Raw genomic sequence first — 23719 nt, 5'->3', positions numbered from 1 at the left:
AAAACACAATACAAGAAAGTAAATGGGGCCCCAAGCAATCCCTGCCACTGCTTGGAACTATCCTGCAATTATGCCAAACAGAGCTTATGAGCAACAGCATGAGTGTTGAAAGCGGAAAGTGGAAAACACAGCAGGGACTGTACAGGGTCCCTGCAATAGATGGATGCGCATAAGTATGACACTCTCATCTAGCACTAACACCAGGAATGCTTAAGAGCTGCTTTGTTAGATTATAAGTGAGAAATAGGCAAAGCAGCAGGACAGAGAAATAGAAAGTTGATTCTTGGTTGACATGTTAAGCAACACATTCTACTCTAGGGTGTTGACTGTTTTCAAAAAGCACTAAAGCAAACAAATGCATGTAAACCCACCAAACCCTTTCAATGAGCATGGCTCCCATGGGTCCACACTTACCTTAGGGTCTGGATAACATGTGCGAGCCACTGCCCTGAGAGCTCCGCCTGCACCTCCCAGCCTCCATACTGCCTTCCATCACCCTCTCTGAGGCTGAGTGGGAGCAGGGCTCCGCGGATCAGCTTCACCAGGGATTGCATAACTTCCTGAATCATTTTCTAGAAAAAGCAAAAGCAAAACTGCATTACGATCATCAGTCTGGGAAAGCTTGAGCTGAATGACCAAATGCATCTTGCCTATAAAGTTTTTCACAATGTTGGGGAGAAAACCCAGTGCCCTGAAGAGTTGACTCTCATCCCTCGCTTACCTTGAAGTCATTTTGTCTCTGCCTTACATTCTTGGATCTTTCAATCTGGCCTGACTTCTCAGCAGTCTGAGAAATTGGAAAACAAACACGTTATTAGTTCTCTTTTAGAAATAACCTAGAAAAGTTAAGAAATGCTTTAACATCTATACATGAAGACATGAAACTTAACCTGAAATGAAGTGCTAAGACATAACCAGAGAAATCTTTCTTGTTCCAAAAGAAGCTAGCCTGCCTCTTTCTAAGTTCTGGTATGAATCTATGTACAAACCCAATAAACAAGTTAAAACTACAAATTTTGTAGTTGCACTGGGTGTGCCATTTTCATCAGCAATTGACACAACTAAACCCCAGTATATCATGTCTATGCTGGTGTTCTTCCCATCATGTCTCGGGAACAAAGGAAGAGTAAACTTTGAATTAGTGAAGTGATCCCCAGGACATCTGCTCCATGTCTTCCATAAATATTTATTATAAACACAAGTACTACATCTGCTACTTTACTTTTATTTACAAATCATTGTCTTCTCTACAGTGTACCTTAGAGAATACATCCTACCATTCTAGAATCATTTATTTCTGTTTACTCATAAAACCTATGTTTTTCTTTACGTAATGTGGGAAGACTGTTTTCATGGCTAAGAGAAATCTGTTCAACAAGAATTCTTGTAGTTTTTTATTAATAAATGTTCTGACAACCAAATATTACTACATAAAATACCCTAAAATGACAAGCTTATGATCTTTTCAGATAAAGAAGCAATAACAAAATTAAACACTGCAAAACCAAACTCTTGATACTTCATTAATACAACACAAAACTGTTAAGTTTAAAAACTTAGGCACTAGCCAGACGGTGATGGCGTATACCTTTAATTCCAGCACTCAGGAGGCAGAGGCAGGAGGATCTCTGTGAGTTCAAGGCCAGCCTGGTCTACAAGAGCTAGTTCCAGGATAGGCTCCAAACTACAAAGAAACCCTGCCACAATAAAAAAAAAAATTAAGTAAATAAATAAATAAATAAATAAGAAAATTCAGATACTGTTGATTAAGGTTAAAGATATGTCAAAAGACTCTTCAAGCTAAATATTTAGGCACATCATAAATAACTGCAGCATTCCCTTGAAGCTAATGTGGGAATATAAGTAATGCTTTATCTAAGCATACATACAGCACACGTTCTAGAGACACAGCATGTGGAGCCGAGTTCTACATGAGTGTTATTGACGAGAATGGCTGAAAGGGTAGAGTGTTCCAAGAACTCAATATACATACAGCAATACCCTTTAACTCACATGTGTCTTAAAACTTCATGTAAGCTGAAGCTTTTATCACTTTTCCTGTGTGAAAATACACTTTTGCTTTCAAACCTAAAAACGCAAACTGCAGGTTTACCTATTAATCACGGAAAAGGCTAACTCCTGAGAGCACTGTCTTATGCCACTCCGAATGTTTTGCTAAACAAGATGATTATATCTTTATTTTCAATACAAATGAGAAATACCCAGAGCATAGCAAGCAGGCACGTGCCAAGATTAAGTGTTCCTGCTCACCTTACGAGACCTGGATAGAGGTGGGCGGTCCTTGGGCTTCCCACAGGTCAGGGAACCCTGATTGCTCTTCGAGCAGATGAGGGAGGGGGACTTGATCAGGGGAGGGGGAGGGAAATGGGAGGCGGTGGCGGGGAGGAGGCAGAAATCGTTAATAAATACATAAATTAAAAAAAAAAAGATTAAGTGTTCCGTAATAAGCAAGCTCTGGGTCAGCCTGAGTGTTACAAGGGGCAGACCATGTGCACAGGTGAGATGCTGCTGCAGCCAGCAAGGTAGCACACAAAAAATGCTTCTCTTCTACACTGCCAAACCACAGGGCTCTACTGACCTCATTTCTGCTCTGTCCAGCTCACTGATACACAGCAGCCTTCCCGATGCTGCTATTTGTCAGATCTCAGTTGGAACACATTCTTCTCTTCTATCTTCTCTCACTAATTTTGCCTATTGCTTCAGATACTATCTCCCATATGGGTACCTGCAGACCAAACCCTCTGAGACTCATCGATCTCAATTACCTATTAACTCTTGAATAATTCACAGGAACCTTGCATGCAGCACAATAAGGAAACCTGTAATGTTTCCTCCAAGATACTTTGTGAATGGCATCTGCTTAGTGAGAAACCTGCTTCATTGCTGTATCTGCATGCTTGCCTTCAGTTCTCCCCAGGATCCACCAGCAAGACCTGCATACTGCCTCTGAATGCAAACTGCACCACTACTTTCTCTCTACTTCCACTGACAACACCTCTCCCATCCCTACTCCTCCTGCACACACAGTCCTACAGCTTCTTCCCATGATTCCCTCCAAAAGGCAGCTGGCTCACTGACATGGAAGCCTGCTAGGACCTGTGCATGCCAGCCAGGGCTCTCCTTGGAGCCTCCCCTTGGTGATACATGTGCTGGGTGAGCTTCTTTGTCTACTTCTTATATGCTAAGGTTCAACTGAGAGATTATGGCTTTGAGTCCGTTTTCCTTTGCATCCTACTACTGACCATCTTCATTACAAGTCTGGCTTTGTCCTTTTGATAGATATTCACAGAATTAAGATGAGTTTTTAGAAATTAACTTTTAATCGGCTTATTCAAGAGGGGAAGTCATTGTTTTATTTACATAGTATCTTTAGCATTTTAGAATGGACTTATGCATGCACGCTACATGTATGCGCATGTGTGTATATAGTCTGTATATAAGTGTACCAGTACCTGGCATACTGTGATTAAGATCCTGTTCTGAACATGCTTTCAAAAGCATTCCTACCTCCAATCTGTGCTGATCTAAATGCTTCCCAAAATCACCGAGGTATCAAGTCTCGTGACAGACTAGCCAGCCACCAGGATATATCATACTATACTTACTGTACTTACTACAACTCGCTATGCTACACCACACTACACACACTACACTGCACAAAACTACACCACACTACACTATACTGCACCACACTACACCACACTACACTATACTGCACACACTATACTGCACACACTATACTGCACACACTACACCACATTACACTGCACCACACTATATTACACACTATACTACACTACACTATACTGCACACATTACACACACTGCACACCACACTACACTGCACCACACTACATTACACACTATACTACACTACACTATACTGCACACATTACACACACTGCACACCACACTACACTGCACCACACTACATTACACACTATACTACACTACACTATACTGCACACATTACACACACTGCACACCACACTACACTGCACCACACTACATTACACACTATACTACACTACACTATACTGCACACATTACACACACTGCACACCACACTACACTGCACCACACTACATTACACACTATACTACACTACACTATACTGCACACATTACACACACTGCACACCACACTACACTGCACCACACTACATTACACACTATACTATACTACACTATACTGCACACGCTACACCACACTACACCACACACACTGTACACTATACTACACTACACTATACTGCACACGCTACACTGCACCACACTACATTACACACTATACTACACTACACTATACTGCACACGCTACACCACACTACACCACACACACTGTACACTATACTACACTATGGCTCCTGAAAAGCCTGGTGAACTCAGGTATTTCTTAGAGACCGAACTGACAACAAAATGGAGAGCAGAGGGCTGAGAGTTTTGTGTGGTGGCGACAGTTTCTGATAGTTTTGATATTATAGAACTGAGCAATCCCGGTATAGAAGAAAGGTTCATAATGTCTGCTCTTTATAAAAGCAAATTTAACTTTTCAGCTTTTAATAAAATGTATATTTGCTTAAAGCTCTAGGACTTGAAAAATGTTGACTCCTAATGTTTAGCAATTATTTGGTGCTTTAAAATAGACTACATTGAAGCACACCCACAGTGAGACAGTGTTGGTACCCATTTCGTTAACTAAAGCCTCAATTCTTTCCTGCACACACAGACCAAAACCAGTTTGTGGTGAGCCCAACGGCAGATTTCACTGTTCTGATTCACATGGGCCCAAATAGGTGAAGAAGTGACTATTGTTTAAACTGCTAGAAACTTCTGACAAATGGCCTCTTAATAACCCAGGTAGTTCTACAATAAGAGAAATAGGACACTGACGTGAAGTGTGTTTAAAGTTCTCCGATATCAATTATCTTTAGATAACTTTAGTGCCAAGCCTCCTCCCAGTGTCCACTCAACCATGTTTCTGGTTTCACTCTCCAGCTCTTCTGCTTCTTGCTACTTTCCTGCGGTGGCTTCCAAGCTTCTCAATAGAGAAGAAATGCTCTAAAAATGTGCTGAGTTATGGACGTAAATAGAAACATCACAGGCCAGCCAATTCAGCAGACGAATTAAGATACATTTCTTTTCATTTCAACAGTATGTTGTCATGAAATCCGAAGGAGGTCACAGGCTTCATCGACAACCAAATGTTTACATATTTACTCTAGGTAGGACCTATATGGAGGCGTGTTCTTTTTTTAACTGATATAGCAAAAGATCAAAACCATTTGTCAACTTTATGATTCCTGAAAGACAGAAACCAACTACTCTGCATGTGCAGCGTGCCACCTACAAGAAATGATGCAGCTGGGAGGCGGTGGTACATGCCTTTAACCGCAGCACTCAGGAAGCAAAGGCAGGCAAATATCTTCACTCAAGCTAGCCTGGTCTAAAGATTGAATTCCAGGACAGCCAGGACTACACAGAGAAACTCTATCTTGAAAAAACAAAAAGAAATGATCTGAATTACTGGAATAAAACACTTGGCTGGAATAAAATCTATTTTCTAGGGAACTTGTTTTTCTCATGAATTAATCTACCCTAACATTCTTTTCTGCTACTGTAGAAGTTCATCGGTCTGCTACTTCCCACCACTACTAAATCTTGTTTACACGTATGTGCCAGGCCAATGTCATTTCAAATACTGGGATAATTCTGATGGGGGACATAACACTAGAGATCAGACTTTGGGCCTACTGCTTTTTAGACAAGAGTCAACCACCGGGCTGCATTCTCCAAAGCTTAGGAACATAGTTTTCCACAGAGTATCTATGCGCCGTTTCTCCTCAAGATCTGTACTTGAAGAGATGATAATGCCACTCTTCACCAGCAGTAAGCTTCACACCCTCCCAGATGGGGACAGATGCATACTGTGACTAAGATTCTCAGTAAATGTGAGAAACTGCAAGGGAAGTACTGCTCGGCACATACACAAGACCTACAGACCAGAAGAGGCCAAGGTGGAGTACAGAGGTCCAAAGGGAACTACAGAAAAAGACTTATGACCTGCCCTTCCCAACACACCAGAATCCTAGGACTGCAGAGTCTGCAGAGACCAAAGGCACCCCAAGAAACCTGCAAGAGCCCGAGGTCTGAGAACTTCCCCTTTTAATTCAGAGTAGCTGTGCCAGCAAACCATTCCATAAGTGCTGCCTCTATTGCTTACTTCCTATCATACTCTTGACTCTGTAACTTAAGACAGTTTTGCTTGTATATTGCTCCGTAGGCTCTTTGGGCTGCTGTTTATCTTCTCCACCCAGTTTCCTATGGTATTCAGCCACTCTCCAGCACATCTCACATACTTACTCTCAGTCCTACACCTTTTCTTCTTTCTCTCACACTTCCCCCTCATCCTTTTCCTTCTTGATTGTAAGCTTCCACATATTTAATACTTTCTATGATACATGGACCCAACAGCATCCCAACTCCCTCCCCTCTCCTCAACTACTTTACCCACTTCATTTTTTTGAAGATGATCTAATCCTTGACTCTTATCTTTATCTACCCTACTTTTCTCCCACTTCTAATCTTATTAACTAAAATCCGGATCTACTCTATACCATGCTTGGCTGTGTATCCTCCAGGAGCTACTGAAGTCAAAGGGACCACTGTTATTAATTGGCTAATATGTCTTTTGCACAGTGGTAATAGCAAGCAGATGTGGCTGTTCTTCCAGCTATTAATTTACTCAAGGCATAATACAGTGTTTACAACAGATAACCATAAACTCCTAGACCGAGGAATTATTTTATAAACTACACATTCAATTCTACCATATCCGAGTCCCACCTAAACACTGCAAATACTTCAACAGCTGAGAAAAAATATACAAAACAACACCAGATGTATAAATTACAATGCAGTAACAAAAGAAACTGAGTAAAACAGCATAGCGCTTCCAAAAATTATTAACCCTACAGCAATGCCATCTAGTGAGAGTAAGTTAAACAAAATTCCAGATAGAGAACTCAGAATAATTTTCAGCTATGTTCAAAGACATAAGCAAATAGCTGAATAAATAAGGAAGGTGATACATGACATGAAGAAGGAATTCAACTAAGAGAACACTAAAATGTTGAAACAAAAACATTAAGTTCAAAAAAATTCTATGGAGTCTCAGGAACTCAATGAACTTCAATGAATCAAGGAAGGAGAGGACAGACTATCTGGAGTTTAGGGCAAAGTAGAGAAGCTTGAACAATTTAACACAGACAAAGATAACTAATAAGATGGTACATCTGAAGATACTTGACAATCTGAAAAGCCCAAACCTAAAGACACCTGGCATAGGAGAAAAAAACCTTGTCCAAAAGGCATAGGAAGCATTTTCAAAAAAAAAAACATAATAGAAAACACCCAGAGTTAGGAAAAGAGATGCCACTCAATACATAGGGGTATTTAGGGTACCAGACAGACAAGAACAGGAAGGAACCTCCTTGTGTCGGATCATAATAAAAACACTAAATATTTAGACAATAAAAAAATATTGAGAGCAACAAGAGAGAACACCAAGTCACACGAGAAAGCAGCCCATTAGAATATAAGTAGACTATCGGTCTGAAACCTTAAAAGCCACAATGGCTCCAACAACAACTGTCTACACAGACATATATACATACATATATAATAAAGTGACCTATCATAACTGGAGGAAAAATAAAAACTTTTCATGATAAAAACAGAATGAAGACATTTATGACACTAAGCTCTACGGATGATACTTGGAGGGATACTTCAGACTAAAGAGAAAACAATTCCACCGACGAGCCACAGAAAGGATGGCCTGCACTAGAAATATAGTTAAGCAAGAGAATAAGGAGGAAAGAAAACACTATGAGATCAATAGGACGGTAGGAATCAGAATACTGATGGTCTCAGTTCCCCCATTCCAAAAGCACAAGCTAGTACACTGAACCAAAAAGCAAAGACTGTCTATTTGCTGCCTCCAAGGAATGTACCTCCCCTCTAAAGACAGACAGCACCTGCAGATAAAGGGTGGAGGTACATATTCCCAAGCAAATGAACCTCAGAAACAAGCAGGTATCACTTGGCTGATATCCCAATTTAGTATTGTTTTTAGGTAATACATGTTTTTAGGTAATACATGAATTCCAGAGCTATCTATTGTATTACCAAACAAACAAACAACAACAACGAGGCGTTAGTGGTGTCTGGGAGGCCATGCCACTGCCAGAACCATCCCAGTCTGAGTAGCCAGTGCTTCCACCCAGAGCCAGGATGCCATCTGGGCCGAAGTTGCTGCTGAGGGCCATGTCTGAGTCCACTGTCCAGCAGTAGCTGGGGTCTATGCTGATGTCTGTGGCCCATGTCACCTCAGGGATCCACAGGAATCACGCATGATGAAATTAGAGGATCATCCTGAGTCGGCCCAGCCCTTTGCTGGCCCTGCCTCTCTCTAGACACTGCAGCAAGAGAGCTAGCTGGCCCTGAACCTCATGGGAGAGCTGACCCCTGTCAGCTCCATTCCTCACCACAGGTAAGGGAGAACCAGCACTGAGAGCATAGGCGTAGGAGAGCTGGCCCCACCCCCTTGCCTGAGGCAGGTGACCCCAATGGCCTGGAATGACCAGCTCAGCTACCACACAGGCCCAAAGCCAGGCCTTGGGTTGGCCCACCCTAACATTTACCCCATCTAGAACCTGCTGGAGCTGGTGAAGGGACAGGGCCTGTGGAACAATACCCACAGGATCTCCATGACATTTAATTATCATGGACAGGTTGGTTTTACTCCAGAGGTGTGGGCATCATTAAATATACATATCAACTAATGTTATAAATTGTATTAACGGTTGAGATCTCAAGGACAGAAATTATCACATGGTCATCTTGATAGACACAGAAAAGGCTTAACAAAATTCAGCATCCTTTCCTGTTAAAAGTTGTGAAAATTCCAGTGACACTCTTCAATAGAAAAAGAAAAATTTAAAATTCACATGGAAGTAAAAAAGATCCCAGAGAGCCAAAGCAATCCTGAGCAAAGAGAGTAACTGCTGAAGGTAAAACTATACCTGATTTCAAACTATACTGTAGAGCCATAGTCATGCAAACAGTATAACACTGGCATAAAAACAGACATGAAGGTCGATGGAAAATAACAGACGGCCCAGATATAAACCTCACACCCATAGCCACTTGATTTTTGACAAAGGTAACAAATACACACACTGCAGAAAGGACAGCATCTTAACAAACAGCACTGCAAAAATTCAATGTCTATATGCAGATGAAACCAGATCCTTGTACAAAACTCAACATCAAATGGTTCACGGACCTCAACAGGAAACCTGGCACTCTGAAACTGCTGGAGGAAAAAGAGGGAGCACACTTCTAAATAAAGGCATAGGTAAAGTCTTTCTAATACAAATTCAATCGCTCAGGAAATAGGCCAGTAATTGTGCTACTTTCAACCTTGATCAGAAAAGCTTCTTTCTCTAGTGGGCAGAGACTCAAAATTGGTCAAAGAGCCAAGAACAAATGATGTAGTGCTCAGTCCTAAAGGGACACCTGCAGAAGATGATGCAGAATGAATTAAGGGGCAGAAGACGGAGGAGTGCTGTGAGCACGTCCTCTCGACATGCCATGCCTACTGACCCTGAACTCACAACAGCTGCGGTTACTCCAAGACCGGCACAAAATCAAGTCCATAAAACTCAAGCAGGAGAGGGCACAACTCATGAGGCTCCAACCCTACCCCAGGAGCTACTGGCAGATGTTGGTCGCCGAGGGAGAGACACCTTTTTCTTTTGAGGATGTGCACCCCGTAAGGCTAAAACCGACACTAGTGAATGTCCAATTCCCATGTGTATAGATAAGACTAACTGGGCTCTGTGGGGGGTGGGAGGAGACACAGGATCAGGGCTGCTTGATGACATTGGGAAGGGGCTGTTGTGAGCAGCTGAGTGAGTTAGCCAGAGAATAGGTGTGGATATGATCAAAATAATTGTTTACATATGCGAAATTCTCAAAGAATAAATTGAAAACATTATGTTAAAAAGATACTCACTAAATGTTGACCCTAAAAATGCAGAGGCTTATAAAACAAATAAACCGAGCCAGGGACCAGACGACTTGTGTCAGTACTAAGTTCTTTCCCTGCAGGCCGAGCTCTAGCGGTCCTCCTGGATTATCCTTTGGTCGCACATAATAGCATCCACACAATTTGGTCTGACTGACTTTCCACTTGACTGTGAATCTCGAAAACAAAGTCTAGTTCTCTTTTTAGATGTGTATCTCATTTAACCCTTAGAACCACTTGCAGAGCTGGAGAGCCTTGCTAGTCTGTTTAGTTCCAGATAATCGCATAACGAGCTCAAAGTCCCAGGGGTTTAGAATGCATTTAATTGATCTAAAAAGGTGAAAATGGTTAGCTTGGTGGGTGGTGTTTTTATTTACTTGCGAGTTTCTTTTATAATAAAGTTTATAAATTTTAAAGAAAGTGGATAAAGGTGTGAAGACTTTTAAGTCTTGAAAAGAAAACCTCAAAACCTTAAGTTTTAAGACCAGAAATTCAGTGACCCAGTTCCACCTGTAGGCAGAAGTGCATACAAACCTCACTGAAAAGACTTCCATTAACATATGAAATCCAGAGTTTCCAGAAGTTAGGCAGTTGACTTAACACAAGCTTCGTTAATTTTTCAACAAATGCCACTCTGTGGGGAGTTTTGTACCTCCATGCTAAAGGATAAAAGAATAAAACATTATAAATACATAGTTGAATCAAGAAGAAAAATGTGCTGAAACAGTGACCCCTGCCTCCTTCCCTTCTTCCTGATAAGGCATTTCCTTAGGCCTCCTACTGGCAGCACCAGGCAGGGGGACAGAGGGACAGCAGCTGCCAAGACCTCAGAGGTCAGTGCTTCATCCTTGTCCTCGGGTTGTTAGTTTTTCTTTAAAACGTCGTCAAACATGGGGGCTAGAGATGGCTTAGAGGTTGAGAGCACTTGTTCTTGCAGAGGACTGGGGTTCAATTCCCAACACTCACATAGTGTTTGTAATTCCAGTTCCTGGGGATCTGACACCCTATTCTGACCCACAGGGACAGAAGTATAAGGTGAAAAGTATACCAAAACCTCATTTAATAGAAGAAAACAAATGGAGAAATTCATGAATACTAGCCGTTTTCGGGTTGTCCTACCTTTAGCTATGAGATCATCGTGCCCTCTATGGGTTCCTCTCTACCTCCTCATTCCTTACACAGTAGCCACCAGGAACACCCTGAGGTCCAGTCCTAACCCTTACTTGGCCTCAGGGTAGGGTATTCATTCACTCTATAACCAAACCCAGGCTTCTTTACAAGCTATCCCAAAGGTTGCCTTGTGGCTCAGTATCAGAAATTTGTGCAGCATGCATAATACAGGTTATTCCATCCTAGGCTGAAAACAGTGAAGGCAGACAAAAATAAAGAAACACCAGACAAAAAGTGTTGGTATTTGCATTCCAGTGACGGAGGGGCTCTGCTGATTTATTTTAAAATGCTTATTACCATCCTGACTTGCTAATAGACCTCCAGAAAATAAGCTTTCAACGAAGATGTGGAAGGCTAACTCTCCCCTTCCCCACTAGCCTGGTGATAAAGAGCCACTATTACTGATTTCATGTCACTCTTTGCTAAATGCTACACACACACACACACACACACGCACGCACGCACGCACGCACGCACGCACGCACGCAAATATAAATATGTTCTCATCATTCTCAAATGTCCTGTAATTGCTTGACTTCTGAAACATTTGGCTTTCTCTCCTCATCACTGTTCCTGTAAGTCCACATTCATACAGAGAGCACTTCCCTCTCTCTGAGAGACAGACTGTTTCATCTAGAATTACTCAAATTAACAAGCTTCCTTCTAACAGTGAGACTGCCTTCCGTGTTTTAGTTAAAACTGATACTTTCACTAAAAGAAATCCTCCTGATTTAGCACATGTGCAAAAAGAATAAACAAGGTAAATAAATAAACAAGAACCGCTGGGTCAAAGAGTGCAGCTATGGGGAATGTTGAGAAGGGACTGCATTGCCCGTGGAGGGGGTCTGTCCCCTTGCAGGAGAAACAGGAAAGCAGCAGCTTTGTGATATTCTCACCAGCAAACAAGCTGCCAAACCTGAGACAAAACATAACAAACTCCCCAAGGGCTTTGTGAGACTCAAGTACTAACTGCCCCTTAAAACTGTTATTGTCATGAATGAGAGCAAGGGCCTGCACCTGCTTAACCACCCTTGAGGCTTCCTTTGGCCACTTCAGGGCCTGCATACTTGGGCACATCATCAGTACTTCCATACTGTGGGGAAAAGACTGGAACTCATTCTCAGTGGTAAAAGGTGTAGTTCTTTATATCTAAGGGTATCGTAAACTTAAGATTTGTTCCTCTGTTGAAGACTGGGGTCCATGAAAAGTCCCCAAAAGACCACCAGTCACGATGTAATCAGCAAGAGCATTTTTATTATACCACAGGCATGTGGGGTCGTACACACCTGTACAAAATGGAGACAACAACCCCAAAACAGACGCATAAGCTTTTAAGCAGAGCTACAGGAATTTGAAAAGCAGTGTGACCATTCTATTTAGAACTGACTTACCCAAGTGGCAATCATATTAGTACATTTCTAATTGGTTAGAGCTAGGAGGAGTGGGCCCAGGCCATAGCTTTTCCATTCTAGGGCAAGTCTGGACCTGTGTGGGGGTGGAGGTGGGGATGTGAAGACCTAAAGATTATCTGTGAACTTATCATACAGCTGTAAACTGCTGAATAACTGAGAAAACTGTGTTTTCAAAGTTTCTAGAATAGGCAAGTATATATACCAAGAAGATTTCATTTGACAACATGGCTTTTTTCCCTAAAGTAAATGATAACACCAAACTATTTTAGAAATAGTAGACAGCATGTCGCCTGCAATGCACAGGCCAGAGCCAGAAGTATCATGGGTTCAAAATAAGAAAATCTTTGAAAACATTAATTTAAATCCATTCTTTATAAGATTCATGTGAGTGTGTGTTTTAGCTGCACATGTGTGTATGTGCACCGTGCTGTCTGATGCCCATGGGTGAGACAAGAGCATTGGAGCCCCTGGGACTGGTGGTACAGATGGTTGTGAGTCACCATGTGGATGCTGGGAACCACATCTGTGCCATCTGCAAAAAGCAGCAAGGGCTCCTAACTACTGAGCAATCTCTGCAGCTCCCAAATTCAATTCTTTAAATTGAAGCACCGAAAGATTTGCCTGAGCACAGCAGCTGTATAGCATTTCCTCCAAGAACAGTGTTTCAAAGCACTGTGATTCCACCAGGTAGCTCTCTGACCTCGGTTCTGCATTCCTATTGCGGGACACTTGCCTGTATCCTTATCTCATGGATTCTTTGCTGGGAAGTAAGTGAAAGCAACATGGACACAATCCAAGACCCCGTGGTCACTGAAACTGGCAGAGAGCTCTGAATGGTCCACATGTCCCTGTGTACTCTAACCATACATGTATACAGCAAGCAGTGCAGACATGCAATCACCCAGATTCATACACACTGCACACACAAGTCTCAAGGCAGCCGATCACGAGAATCGTTCTGTAGCTCCAAAGAAAAAGAGGGAACTCTGATTTCCCACTGACTTAAAACAAACAAAATTTTATTTGAGAAACCACAAGAGCAAAATGAGAGTAAATTCAGCTCCATTCTTAAATCCAATAATAAGTATTGTAATGGAAACCATTTTATGATGGGAAAATGACTTAACAATCATTATTTAAAAACAGCAAACTGATTCCAAAAGCTTAATTGACCATCTTTTACAGCAGCTTTCTAGGTGAATTATGTTGTCGCATTCACAGCAGCGGCAAAGGCTGGCACAGCTGCTGGACAGTGATGTCAGACAGACTCGGAAGTACTGGAAGTGCTGCAAGAACTTAGCATACTGTTGTGATGTGGGAGTTCCCTCTGTGTGTTGCTTGTATTGGTTAATGAATAAAGAAACTGCTTTGGCCTCACAGGGCAGAACGTAGGTAGGCGGAGAAAACAGAACTGAATTCTGGGAGGAAGAAGGCAGAGTCAGGGAGACACCAAGGACGCGCCGGAGTTAGACATGCTGAGACTTTGCTGGTAGGCCTGGTACTCGTGGTGATATACAGATGAATAGAAATGGGTTAAACTAATATGTAAGAGTTAGCCAATAAGAAGTTATAGCTAATGGGCCAAGCAGTGATTTAATTAATACAGCTTCTGTGTGGTTATTTTGGGGCTAAGCTAGCTGGGTGACTGGGACAAACAAGCGGGCCCTCCTTGGAACACTGTTGCTCAGTCATCCAGGCCTGTGCAAAGCAGTGAAAGTAATGTAGTTCCAGGGCCCGCCCTGTGCAGCACAGGGGAACTCAAGAGTATCATATTCTCTCATCTTTTTTACTACCTGCCAATTTTCTTAGGTATTAAATGGAGCCTTTTCTACCACATCCTTCCGGAAGTGTACAGACCAGGAAGATCATGCAGAAGAAAGGGTGATAACTTACTGTCATCGCGACCAGACTGAAAGCTGCTACCCCTCTTCAGTGACGCAGTCTGGCTGAGATGGCCCAACACTGAGGGGCGCACGTCGTTATCAAGGTCCAGCATGGGGCTGTGCGGGCCTGGGTTACCTGGAAGAGAGATGACATTAGCTATTACGGTGGGCTATGATGTAATATAGAGTTTCTTCAAGGCTATTTCCTGCTCAACTGTTCCACTCTTTTACATACAGAATTGAAATAAAATTTTCTCCAAATAGCTTTCTTTTTTTTTTTGTTTTGTTTTGTTTTGTTTTGTTTTTTTCTAGACAGGGTTTCTCTGTAGCTTTGGTGCCTGTCCTGGAACTAGCTCTTGTAGACCAGGTTGGCCTTGAACTCCCAGAGATCTACCTGCCTCTGCCTCCCTGGGAGTGCTGGGATTAAAGGTGTACGCCACCACCGCCCGGCTCCAAATAGCTTTTGCTTTTTAAAAAATTTCTTATGGTCCTGAGGATTGAGCTCAGAGCCTCATTTAAGAGTTCTGCCACCAAGTTATGTACAACCGTAAACAGATTTACAACATTATTTCCATTATGACACATGCGGAGAACTCGGTCCGCCATTCTAGCTTAATACAAAGTTCTAAGAGTCAATGTGGTAGGGTCAGTGCATGATCTAATAGTGAATACAGCAACCTAATATGCATGCTTTGTTGATGCTCACGGGAGACCTGTCCTTTACTAAACAAAAACGGAGGAGCGGACCGAGGTGAGGGTGGGAGGGGTGTCGACAAGCTCTAAAATAAATAAATAACTTTGTTTTATGAAAGAATGAATGCAGCAAAATTAGGTGTGGCCATAGTACAAATGTAGACATTAAGAAGTCAACTTTTGCAAAACAAGATCCTGGGTTAGAAAGGAAACTACCGGCTTCCGACTCCTGTTTCTCTTAGTGCTCCACGCGTGTGTATTTACGACATAAACGCCACAACTCATACTGGCTTCCGCTGGCTGGCTATCTCTTTGGAATATAGGATTTGATTCTCCATTTCCTCTCCTGGTGCCTGCCATCAAATTAACCTTCTAACCTCATGCTTTTAATATTCTAGCAGCTAAAGTCTGCTTCCATGGAGAAGGCCACACCAGTCAGGAAGTACTCAGGAGGCAGTGGCAGGAGGATCAGCAACACAGCCTCAGGAGTAAGAAATGAGTATTTTATCTCTCCAACCCCACTGCACTGGGCCTTGATGACTCCCTCAAGATAAGAGGGACTGACGTTATCACTCACTAGGAGCTATATTCCTTATAGTTTATAATTTAAAGACAAGATATTTTCATGTTCTAAAGGAAAAATTTTAGAAATTAAAATAATATTTTAACGAGAATAAGATGATAGCTACTCAGGAACATCTGATAAGCATTTACTGGGCAATCCTATGTGCACTGTTCTGGAGGAGTTTAGATTCTGGCTGACTGGGGGCTGAAAATAAACCAGTAACAATTAAATATAGCTCCACTTGCTATTCAGAGAGTGCAGTGAGAAGGAACAGGACCCTTTTCACGGGTCCTTGCTATTGTGCATCACTATACCTGGCTACCTACTACCAGTGGATTTTTATAGAAAGGAAATTATGTCACTTAGACAAATTTCTTGTGGGATACAATATTTGAGGACTATGTTCTGATGACTCTGCCAACTGCTGTCCCTTTACTCCTACTTTGAAATATATTATATATAAAACAAGACATTGAAAAATCCAGAAGGTAAAAAAAATTAAAGGGCATATGATGTAGAGTTTAAATGTGGTGATTAATACCTGTTCGGATCTGGAACGATCTTGTAGGTGAGTCTCCAACACACCAGTGAGGGAAATGCTGACTGGGTTAACAGGGATGCGAAGACCCATGCTGATAGGGCCAGCACCGTTCTCTAAGTTGGGTCCTAGATTGTACAGGGTGTTTCTTGACTGTGGACAGACTTTGCTGCCTAAGCCTTGCCACCATGGACTGTAAGTCCAACTGAGCAGGAGGAAACCTTTGTCTCTCACAGCTGCCTATACACGGCATTTTGTAATGGCAACAGCAAAAGGAATTAAGACCGGTAGGATAAAACACCATATGTTTGATTTCATTCCACATTAAACAGAAAAATCTGTATGGAACTTTTCACGAATTATGACATTTTACATTGTAGTTTATAGTCATAGAATTATTATTAATCATAGAATTCAAGAAATATCAAAACACAAATTCTCTGATGTACCAAACATGGATATTAAAAATTTCACAAAATGCTTTTATTTTATAAATATATTCTGCATTTTACTTTTATAGGCTATGAGGTCATATGTTTATAATTAAGAAGAAAACATTTCCAGGTCTTATGTAAATAAACTATCTATATTCCTAAAATATTACAATTACCATTGATTAAGTGGATCCTCAGAAAATGTATTTCTCTATAAGTGGTATTTTAACAACTTTAACTCAAATGGTTTGATATTATATTATCTGGAGTTTAAGCAAGGCTTGAATTTGGTTTATCATTTTCTTTAATAATTATCTTTATCAGGCATATTTTGTTAGATACCAGAAAGCACTCCTCAGAGCTCTGTTAGTTACACGGGAAAGACTTTCTGAACTGATAGCTAGCATTAGCAGCAAGGATAACTCAGAGCAGGTAGCTGAAACTGCATGTGCCCAGTGAGTCCAACTAGCACCTGAAACATCTTTGTAAGCACGATGTGAGCCCAATGACCAGAAGGTGGCGCTGCGGGGCTGCACGTAAGCATTTAAACCTCTGAGTGGTGGACACTAGGAATGAGTTTCCCCTAACAAAAAGTCCCACAGTGTGTTACAGAAAACTAGAAGAGTTATGCTTTCAGGAGAAAATTTATTCAAACATTTATTTAAAGCAAACCATTTATCACAAATCATGTTAAAAATCAAAAAGCCTGAAAGATTCTGACATTCCTTTGAAGCTTCAATTACAGGTTTTGATACTTTTTATTTCGCAATGATTATAGATATGAAGTTGCTTTGACAGTGAGTATTCCTATAAGACAATGAAGAACAAAAGAAACACATTTTTTAACTATAAAATCAGCAAAAGACTTTAAAATACTTCACAAAAGGTTAGCTTTTTTTTCCCTTGATTGTTTTCACCTTATAATACGAGAATCTCATGATTGAAAGACCCTGTTCAGGCACATACACCAGAACTGGAGAGAGGACTGTGCACTTGCTGCTCCTGCAGACACCCTAAGTTCAGTCCCCAGAGCCACATGGGACCAGCTCCAGGGGATTCTTTTGGCCTCCTGGACACTGGCATTTATGTGCACAATCCCACACAGGCCCACATACAGATACATAATTTAAAATGAAGTAATCTATTTTAAGCACATACAGTTGAAGGTTGAAGGCTCACAGACCTGGCCACCGGGAATCAGCTGAGGAGAATGGCCCCCATTGCCACACAAGTTCAGGCTTTCATTAGCGTGTTTGCACTGGGCCCTTTTGTTGGTGACAGGGAGCAAAGTTTTGTGATGCCATGTTTGCCTCTGTTCTTTTCAAAATACTATTAAGTTAGCATAAATTCTGACCAAGTGTCTTCGTGGACATAAATTTTCTCAAAAAACAAACTCTTATGATTTTTGCTGAATAGAACTGGGTCACAGGTAGGGGGTTACTGGCAGTTCTGGGGATCAGGACTGGCTCCACCTCCAGCACATGGAAAACTTTAAAAACCTTATAGTCAAATACGAGGCTATTACATTTATTTACTAACTGTCCCCACATCAGGAAGAGGGGCAGGGATTTATCTGAAGAGGAAGTTGCATGGCTATCAACAGCAGATCATTGTGTCAAAAAAATGGTGCTACAAAGACAAACTAATGATTTAAACAATGCAACGACGCAACTGTTGTACCACGAAAATTTTGATTTTATGATTCAGAGTTTCAATCTAAAACTGTGTATCATTTGTATGGACAAAATGGAAAGCATCCTTTTTTTTGCTCCCAGCTCTACAATTGGGGCATGATCAGTGTTATTTGAATAAAGGTATAAAGTTTGCCACTTCACATTGAGCACAGACGCAAACTACTCTCCTTGAATGTATGAATGAATGTATGAATGAATGAATGAATGAATGAAATCTTCCCCTCTCCCTGGCACTGGGATCTGCGGAAGCATCTGCTGAAGAACTACCCTATAGAGATCACTCTGGAGATAGCATTTCAAGCAGGGACACAGCCCTGCAGCACAAGCCATGAACACTGATGATTCATGTGGTACAGGTAACACTACCAGCACAATTCCAAGGAAACTTTAGCATCCAGCTGCATCCCCAGCTTCCACAAACTAGTGTCTAATTTATAACTTTGCCAAACGCCTGAAAGAAAGCGACCTTTAAAGACACTTAACATTAAACACATACACAACGACATTTCTTCATTGCTGACAATCAAAAGTTGGTCTTATTTTCCCAACGTAATTTTCTATAACCTGTGGAAGCAACACTCTTAAAAAGGAATTTTTTGTACGTTTCTTTCTTCTAATTTGGCGTATGCAGAGATAAATAAATTGAAACAAACAGTAAATCTGGGAATTATTTTTAAAATAATATAAACACAAAACAGAAATCTTGTTTTACTAGGAGAAAACCAGTTGGAAATCTGTACTTAAAACTAGCAGCTGGGCGTGGTGGCATACGCCATTAATCCCAGCACTAGGGAGACAGAGGCAAGAGTAGTTCTGTGAGTCTGAGGCCAGCCTGCTCTACAGAGCAAGTTCCAGGATAGCCAGGACTGTCACACAGAGAAATCCTGTCTTGGAAAAAAAAAAAAAAAAAAAGCAACAGCACACTCTGTTTTCCTAGGGTCACTAAAGCCCCAGTCACGCCACCATTTTTCAATTTGCTATGATTTTGAAACATTTCTGATTTTATTTCCGCAAACTAGAATTTCTGCTAGATAAAAGCTCTTCAGCTTTTAATTGTTTCAGAAAGAACTCCAGTGAGACTCACAAACTTAATCTTCGAACTTTTATCAGTTTTAAAGAGTGACAAGGACTTTTAGAAGACTCGGTAAAAAAGAAGGCTTCCGAAGGCTTCCAGGAAGCCTTATCATGTGTCGTATATCCTGATTATCATACATCAAATTTTAAAAAGCAAGGATTTTCCTATTTTAAATGCAAATATTGGTTAAAATTTGTTTAACAGGCTCTCTACATAAACAGCGCTCAGTGCAAGCGCAGATGTGAGCCAGGTGAATACTTTCACTGTGTTTTCAGGCCTCGTGCCTCTTGTGGCAAGTTTCTCACAGTCCACAATAGTGGGGAGCACTGACCCACGGCCCCAGACTCAGGAGGGCAGCCTACTTCCTCACCACCCTTAAACACCTTTGAACACATTTTCCTGTGCACAGCGGGCCCTTGTCCTGTGCAGAGGCCCGACCACCCACTGTTGCTTGTTGACCAAACACATAGGGCCAGGAGCCTCAGGCAGAGGCCGGATAGGATCCTTTCAAGCACCACACAGAGGAATTTCAATGCCAAGGCTGGGTGGGGGTGGGTGTATCAAGGCAGAATTACAAATTCCTCACGAATTAGACCTGTGTCAACAGATAAAAAATGCTCTTTGATCTTCTGACTCTATATTTGAAGCATCAACAGAAAGATTTCCTCAATTTAAAGGGAATAATTTAATCCAATTAACCCACGGGAGTCACGGTCACCACAGTTTCCCTGACTCACAGTGGAACTCCCCGGCCGAGCTCTAGGCCCTGTTCCTGGGTGTCACACCAGATTCAAAACAACAGTTTAGAAAAGGAAATGAATTTTGAAAACAAAATTAAAGATGTAAACACTCAAGACCCTAGAACAGCTAACGGGTTAGTTAGGTAGTTTGTAATAAGGCAGGTATCACCAATAGGATTATTTGTGCTTTTATTACGGTCTTAACACTTTACAATAGTTATAAATAGATTATATAGAGAAAATATGCCTATATTATGCAAGCCAAAGAATTTAAAAATGTCAGAATCAGAATAAAAACACTTGCAGTAGTCACCATTTTAAAATTACCAAGAAATACGCACACATTTTGTACTGACGTGTACTTGGTGTTTAGAGTTAAACTCACAGTAAAGCACAAAGGGCCAGGGGCTGGGCACCCATGGCAAAGGCGCTCTTGCAAGGAGAGAACACCTCCAGCTATTCCCTATGGCATGCAGTTCTCCTTTCACTGTGCAGACCCAGAATGCCACTCCCAAGGCAAACCAAATTCCTCAAGTCTTTACCCCCTTTTTAAAAATGTGCCTAAATTACTGGTACTAATTACGTGTCTTAATTTTTCTTTGAAAGGTAAAACTGTCATTGTGCTTATTAGTTTTCTGTCAACTCGACACAAGTTAGAGATATCTGGGAAGAGGAGCCTGAACTGAGAAAATACCTCCATCACACTGGCCTGCTGACAAGTCTGTGCAGAATTCCTTGATTACTGACTGATGTGGGAGGACCCAGGCTACTGTGGGGGATGTCAGCCCTGGGCAATAGTCCTCTGCTTTAGCTCCTGCTCCAAGGCTCCTGCCTCAGTGCCTGCTGAGTTCCTGCCTAACTTCTCAATGATGGATTATATAGTCCAGAAACTGCAACAAACCCTCCCCTCTACCACATGCGCTGTTGGTCAGTGTTGTTTCAGAGCAACAGAATAGGGAACTAAGACAGTCATCAAATTGTGTGTGTGTGTGTGTGTGTGTGTGTGTGTGTGTATAATCTACAATCAATTGTGTTCAAAAGTGCCAATCTATATTCTAGCAAATACAACTGCTTATATATACCTATGCCAGTTGAAAGTGACAATTTTTAACTTGTGCACTATGAATCCAATTCATGATGCTCTTCCTCCTTCTGGAAAAAAAAAAAAAGGCCTGGCTGGGAGAAGATGGCTTTGGAATTAGCACTTCTCCCATGCTTCCCTCTCCTGCACCCACTTTATCCTGTGTGTCCCCATAGAGCTCCCAGACTTAAAGCTGGTAACCAAATCCTGCTAAATATTCTCTCTTCTAAAGCCAATGTAAGCACTCTGTTATCACATTGTAACTTAAATAAAAAGTACGATTTCTATTAAAGTACTTAATATATGCACAACATATACCTACTACCTTCTTAAGTAAGGAACTATTTTTTATAGTTCTAAGAAAATTCAATGAAGCTAACAGTTTCTGCAACTTAAACAAATACAAGAAAAACAACCTACTCTTCCATTAGGACAATATCAGAACTGTATTACTAGCCCCATTATTTAAAATATTTATGAATAAAATGGTACATAATGATAACTTCAAGTATACTTTTTAGACAAGTATCAATAAAAGCATAGTTGAATTATACTGTATAAAGACAATTAAACTTCAAATACTATTATTCAATGAGCCTCAGCTGAAACGGAACCTTTATATCTTAAGGCCCTTGGAGAAACAAGTATTATAGTTTTCTCAGTATTTAACAAACTGCTACATGTCTGAAATCATTCATATCTTAGGCTGTTGGCTCCTGGGTTTAGTGCTGGGCATCAAACTCAGGACCTTGAGCACTCGGATCCTGAGCCACTTCCGCTGGGTGCAAAGCCCACAGCCCACACGCCACTGTGAACTGAGAAAAGACTGCTAACGGGAGACATGCCCCCTCCAAGTCTTCAAAGACAACCTGAGCCGTGTATGAATGCTCCCTCCTTCTGCTGTGTATCTATTTTTAAGGACTCACTACTTACATAAGTTCTGGCTCTTCTTCTAAGTGTCTCCCATTGAGCCCTAATTCTAGGAAGTCCTTCTGGAAGTCCTAATTAGAGCACAGCTCCCAAGATGCCAGAGCAGCTGATGGCCTTTCCCCCAGTTTACCAGACAGCCAGCTGCTCTGAAGAGTTACAATCAAGCCATCTCAGGAACAAAAGAAAAGACACCTTTGAAGACCACCTTTCAAAGTCCATTGGAGAGGTCCAGCAGGGGGCTAACCAAAGCCTTTTCCTGCCAGGAAACCTTAAGGCGTACGCTAATTTTGGACCTATTTCATAGGAATTCCTAGAGACCAATACTGATGCAATGGAAAAAGTTTTACATTTGCATTCAGGGCACCAGAAGCAGGATGGTCACTCAAGCTCAGGCTGGAAAAACACCATACTCAAATCCTCTATGTATTTAAACTTTCAAGATAGGGTTTTATAATGTGCATAAATCATCAAATTTTGAAAAAACTAAAAATACTTAGGTTTCTCCAACATAAAACATTGGTTTTATCCCAATACTTTTCAATGGAGAAAAGTCCAAAGATCAGACTTGGGTTTCAGGGCCAGGACCCAGCGAAGTGGGCATGGGGAGGATATTTGGAGTGCCAGCTCTGTGAGGAAGTCAGTAAACCCTCCCACTGACTGTCCTTCATTTGATAAGCAGCATCTACCAGGGCAACAGTAACAACTGACATCCCCGGGAGAGCCCATCCCAGTCCTCAGTACAGGTCAAAAAGACACCAAGAATTCCTTCCCTGCTTTTACAGTCTCTCCATTTAAAACTGGGTTTTATTTCACAAACTCAGTTCTTAGCCACTGTTTGGCTTGGGTTTAGAACACTGCATCCACTTCTCTTCTCCAGAGTTAGTAGTCTAACAGCTGTAATAGAAAGCCTTAAGACCAACTGTTTCTAGAGGGAACAGACTACGAGCTTTCACTGTGGGAACCGCAGCACTCTGACAATGGAGTTCTACATGAAATACAGAGCGCCTCTTCTAAGGAGTACCTGACAGATGGAATATTAACTACCCTCTCACATGCAGGAGCCTTCAACAGAGGCTACAATCAACGCCACCAGGCCTGGGCCTGGCAGGCAATCAGCTACTCTGTTAAACCAAGCCACAGGTGCCAGCATGTAAGCTTTTCCGCCCCTGCCACCCTTGGGTCCTACAGCACTAGAGGAAAAGGAAGAGACGCCCTGCTCAGGCTCAACTATAATTTCTGGGCCTTTCTAGCAGTCACCTTCATCTTCTCAAGCGCGCCAACTCAGAGCGCTTATATCCCAAGCGTGTCACTTCAGAGATTCCTAGTTAGTACTACACCGCCTTTCCTTAATAAAATCCACCTGTGACAGAAACGAGCACCAAAAGTCACAG

At 41.6% G+C, this 23719-nt stretch overlaps 1 protein-coding gene across 1 annotated transcript in view; it reads right to left on the bottom strand.

Annotated features, from left to right (window-relative positions):
- Positions 1-23719, bottom strand: part of Exoc2 (exocyst complex component 2) — a 167787-nt gene that overhangs the window by 64781 nt on the left and 79287 nt on the right. Inside the window, exons 12-15 of the mRNA XM_041632905.1 lie at positions 14589-14714; positions 10648-10772; positions 722-787; positions 415-572 (exon numbers count right to left, since the gene is read on the bottom strand). Coding sequence (XP_041488839.1) covers positions 415-572; positions 722-787; positions 10648-10772; positions 14589-14714 — 475 coding nt within the window. The remainder of the gene's footprint in view (positions 1-414; positions 573-721; positions 788-10647; positions 10773-14588; positions 14715-23719) is intronic.

Source organism: Microtus oregoni, unplaced genomic scaffold, assembly GCF_018167655.1.
Source record: "Microtus oregoni isolate MIOR12 unplaced genomic scaffold, Mior012 000042F_ref0000377, whole genome shotgun sequence".
Lineage (NCBI taxonomy): Eukaryota > Metazoa > Chordata > Mammalia > Rodentia > Cricetidae > Microtus > Microtus oregoni.
The sequence above is the reverse complement of the archived record's forward strand: the minus strand, read 5'-3'. Positions and strand labels throughout refer to the sequence as shown.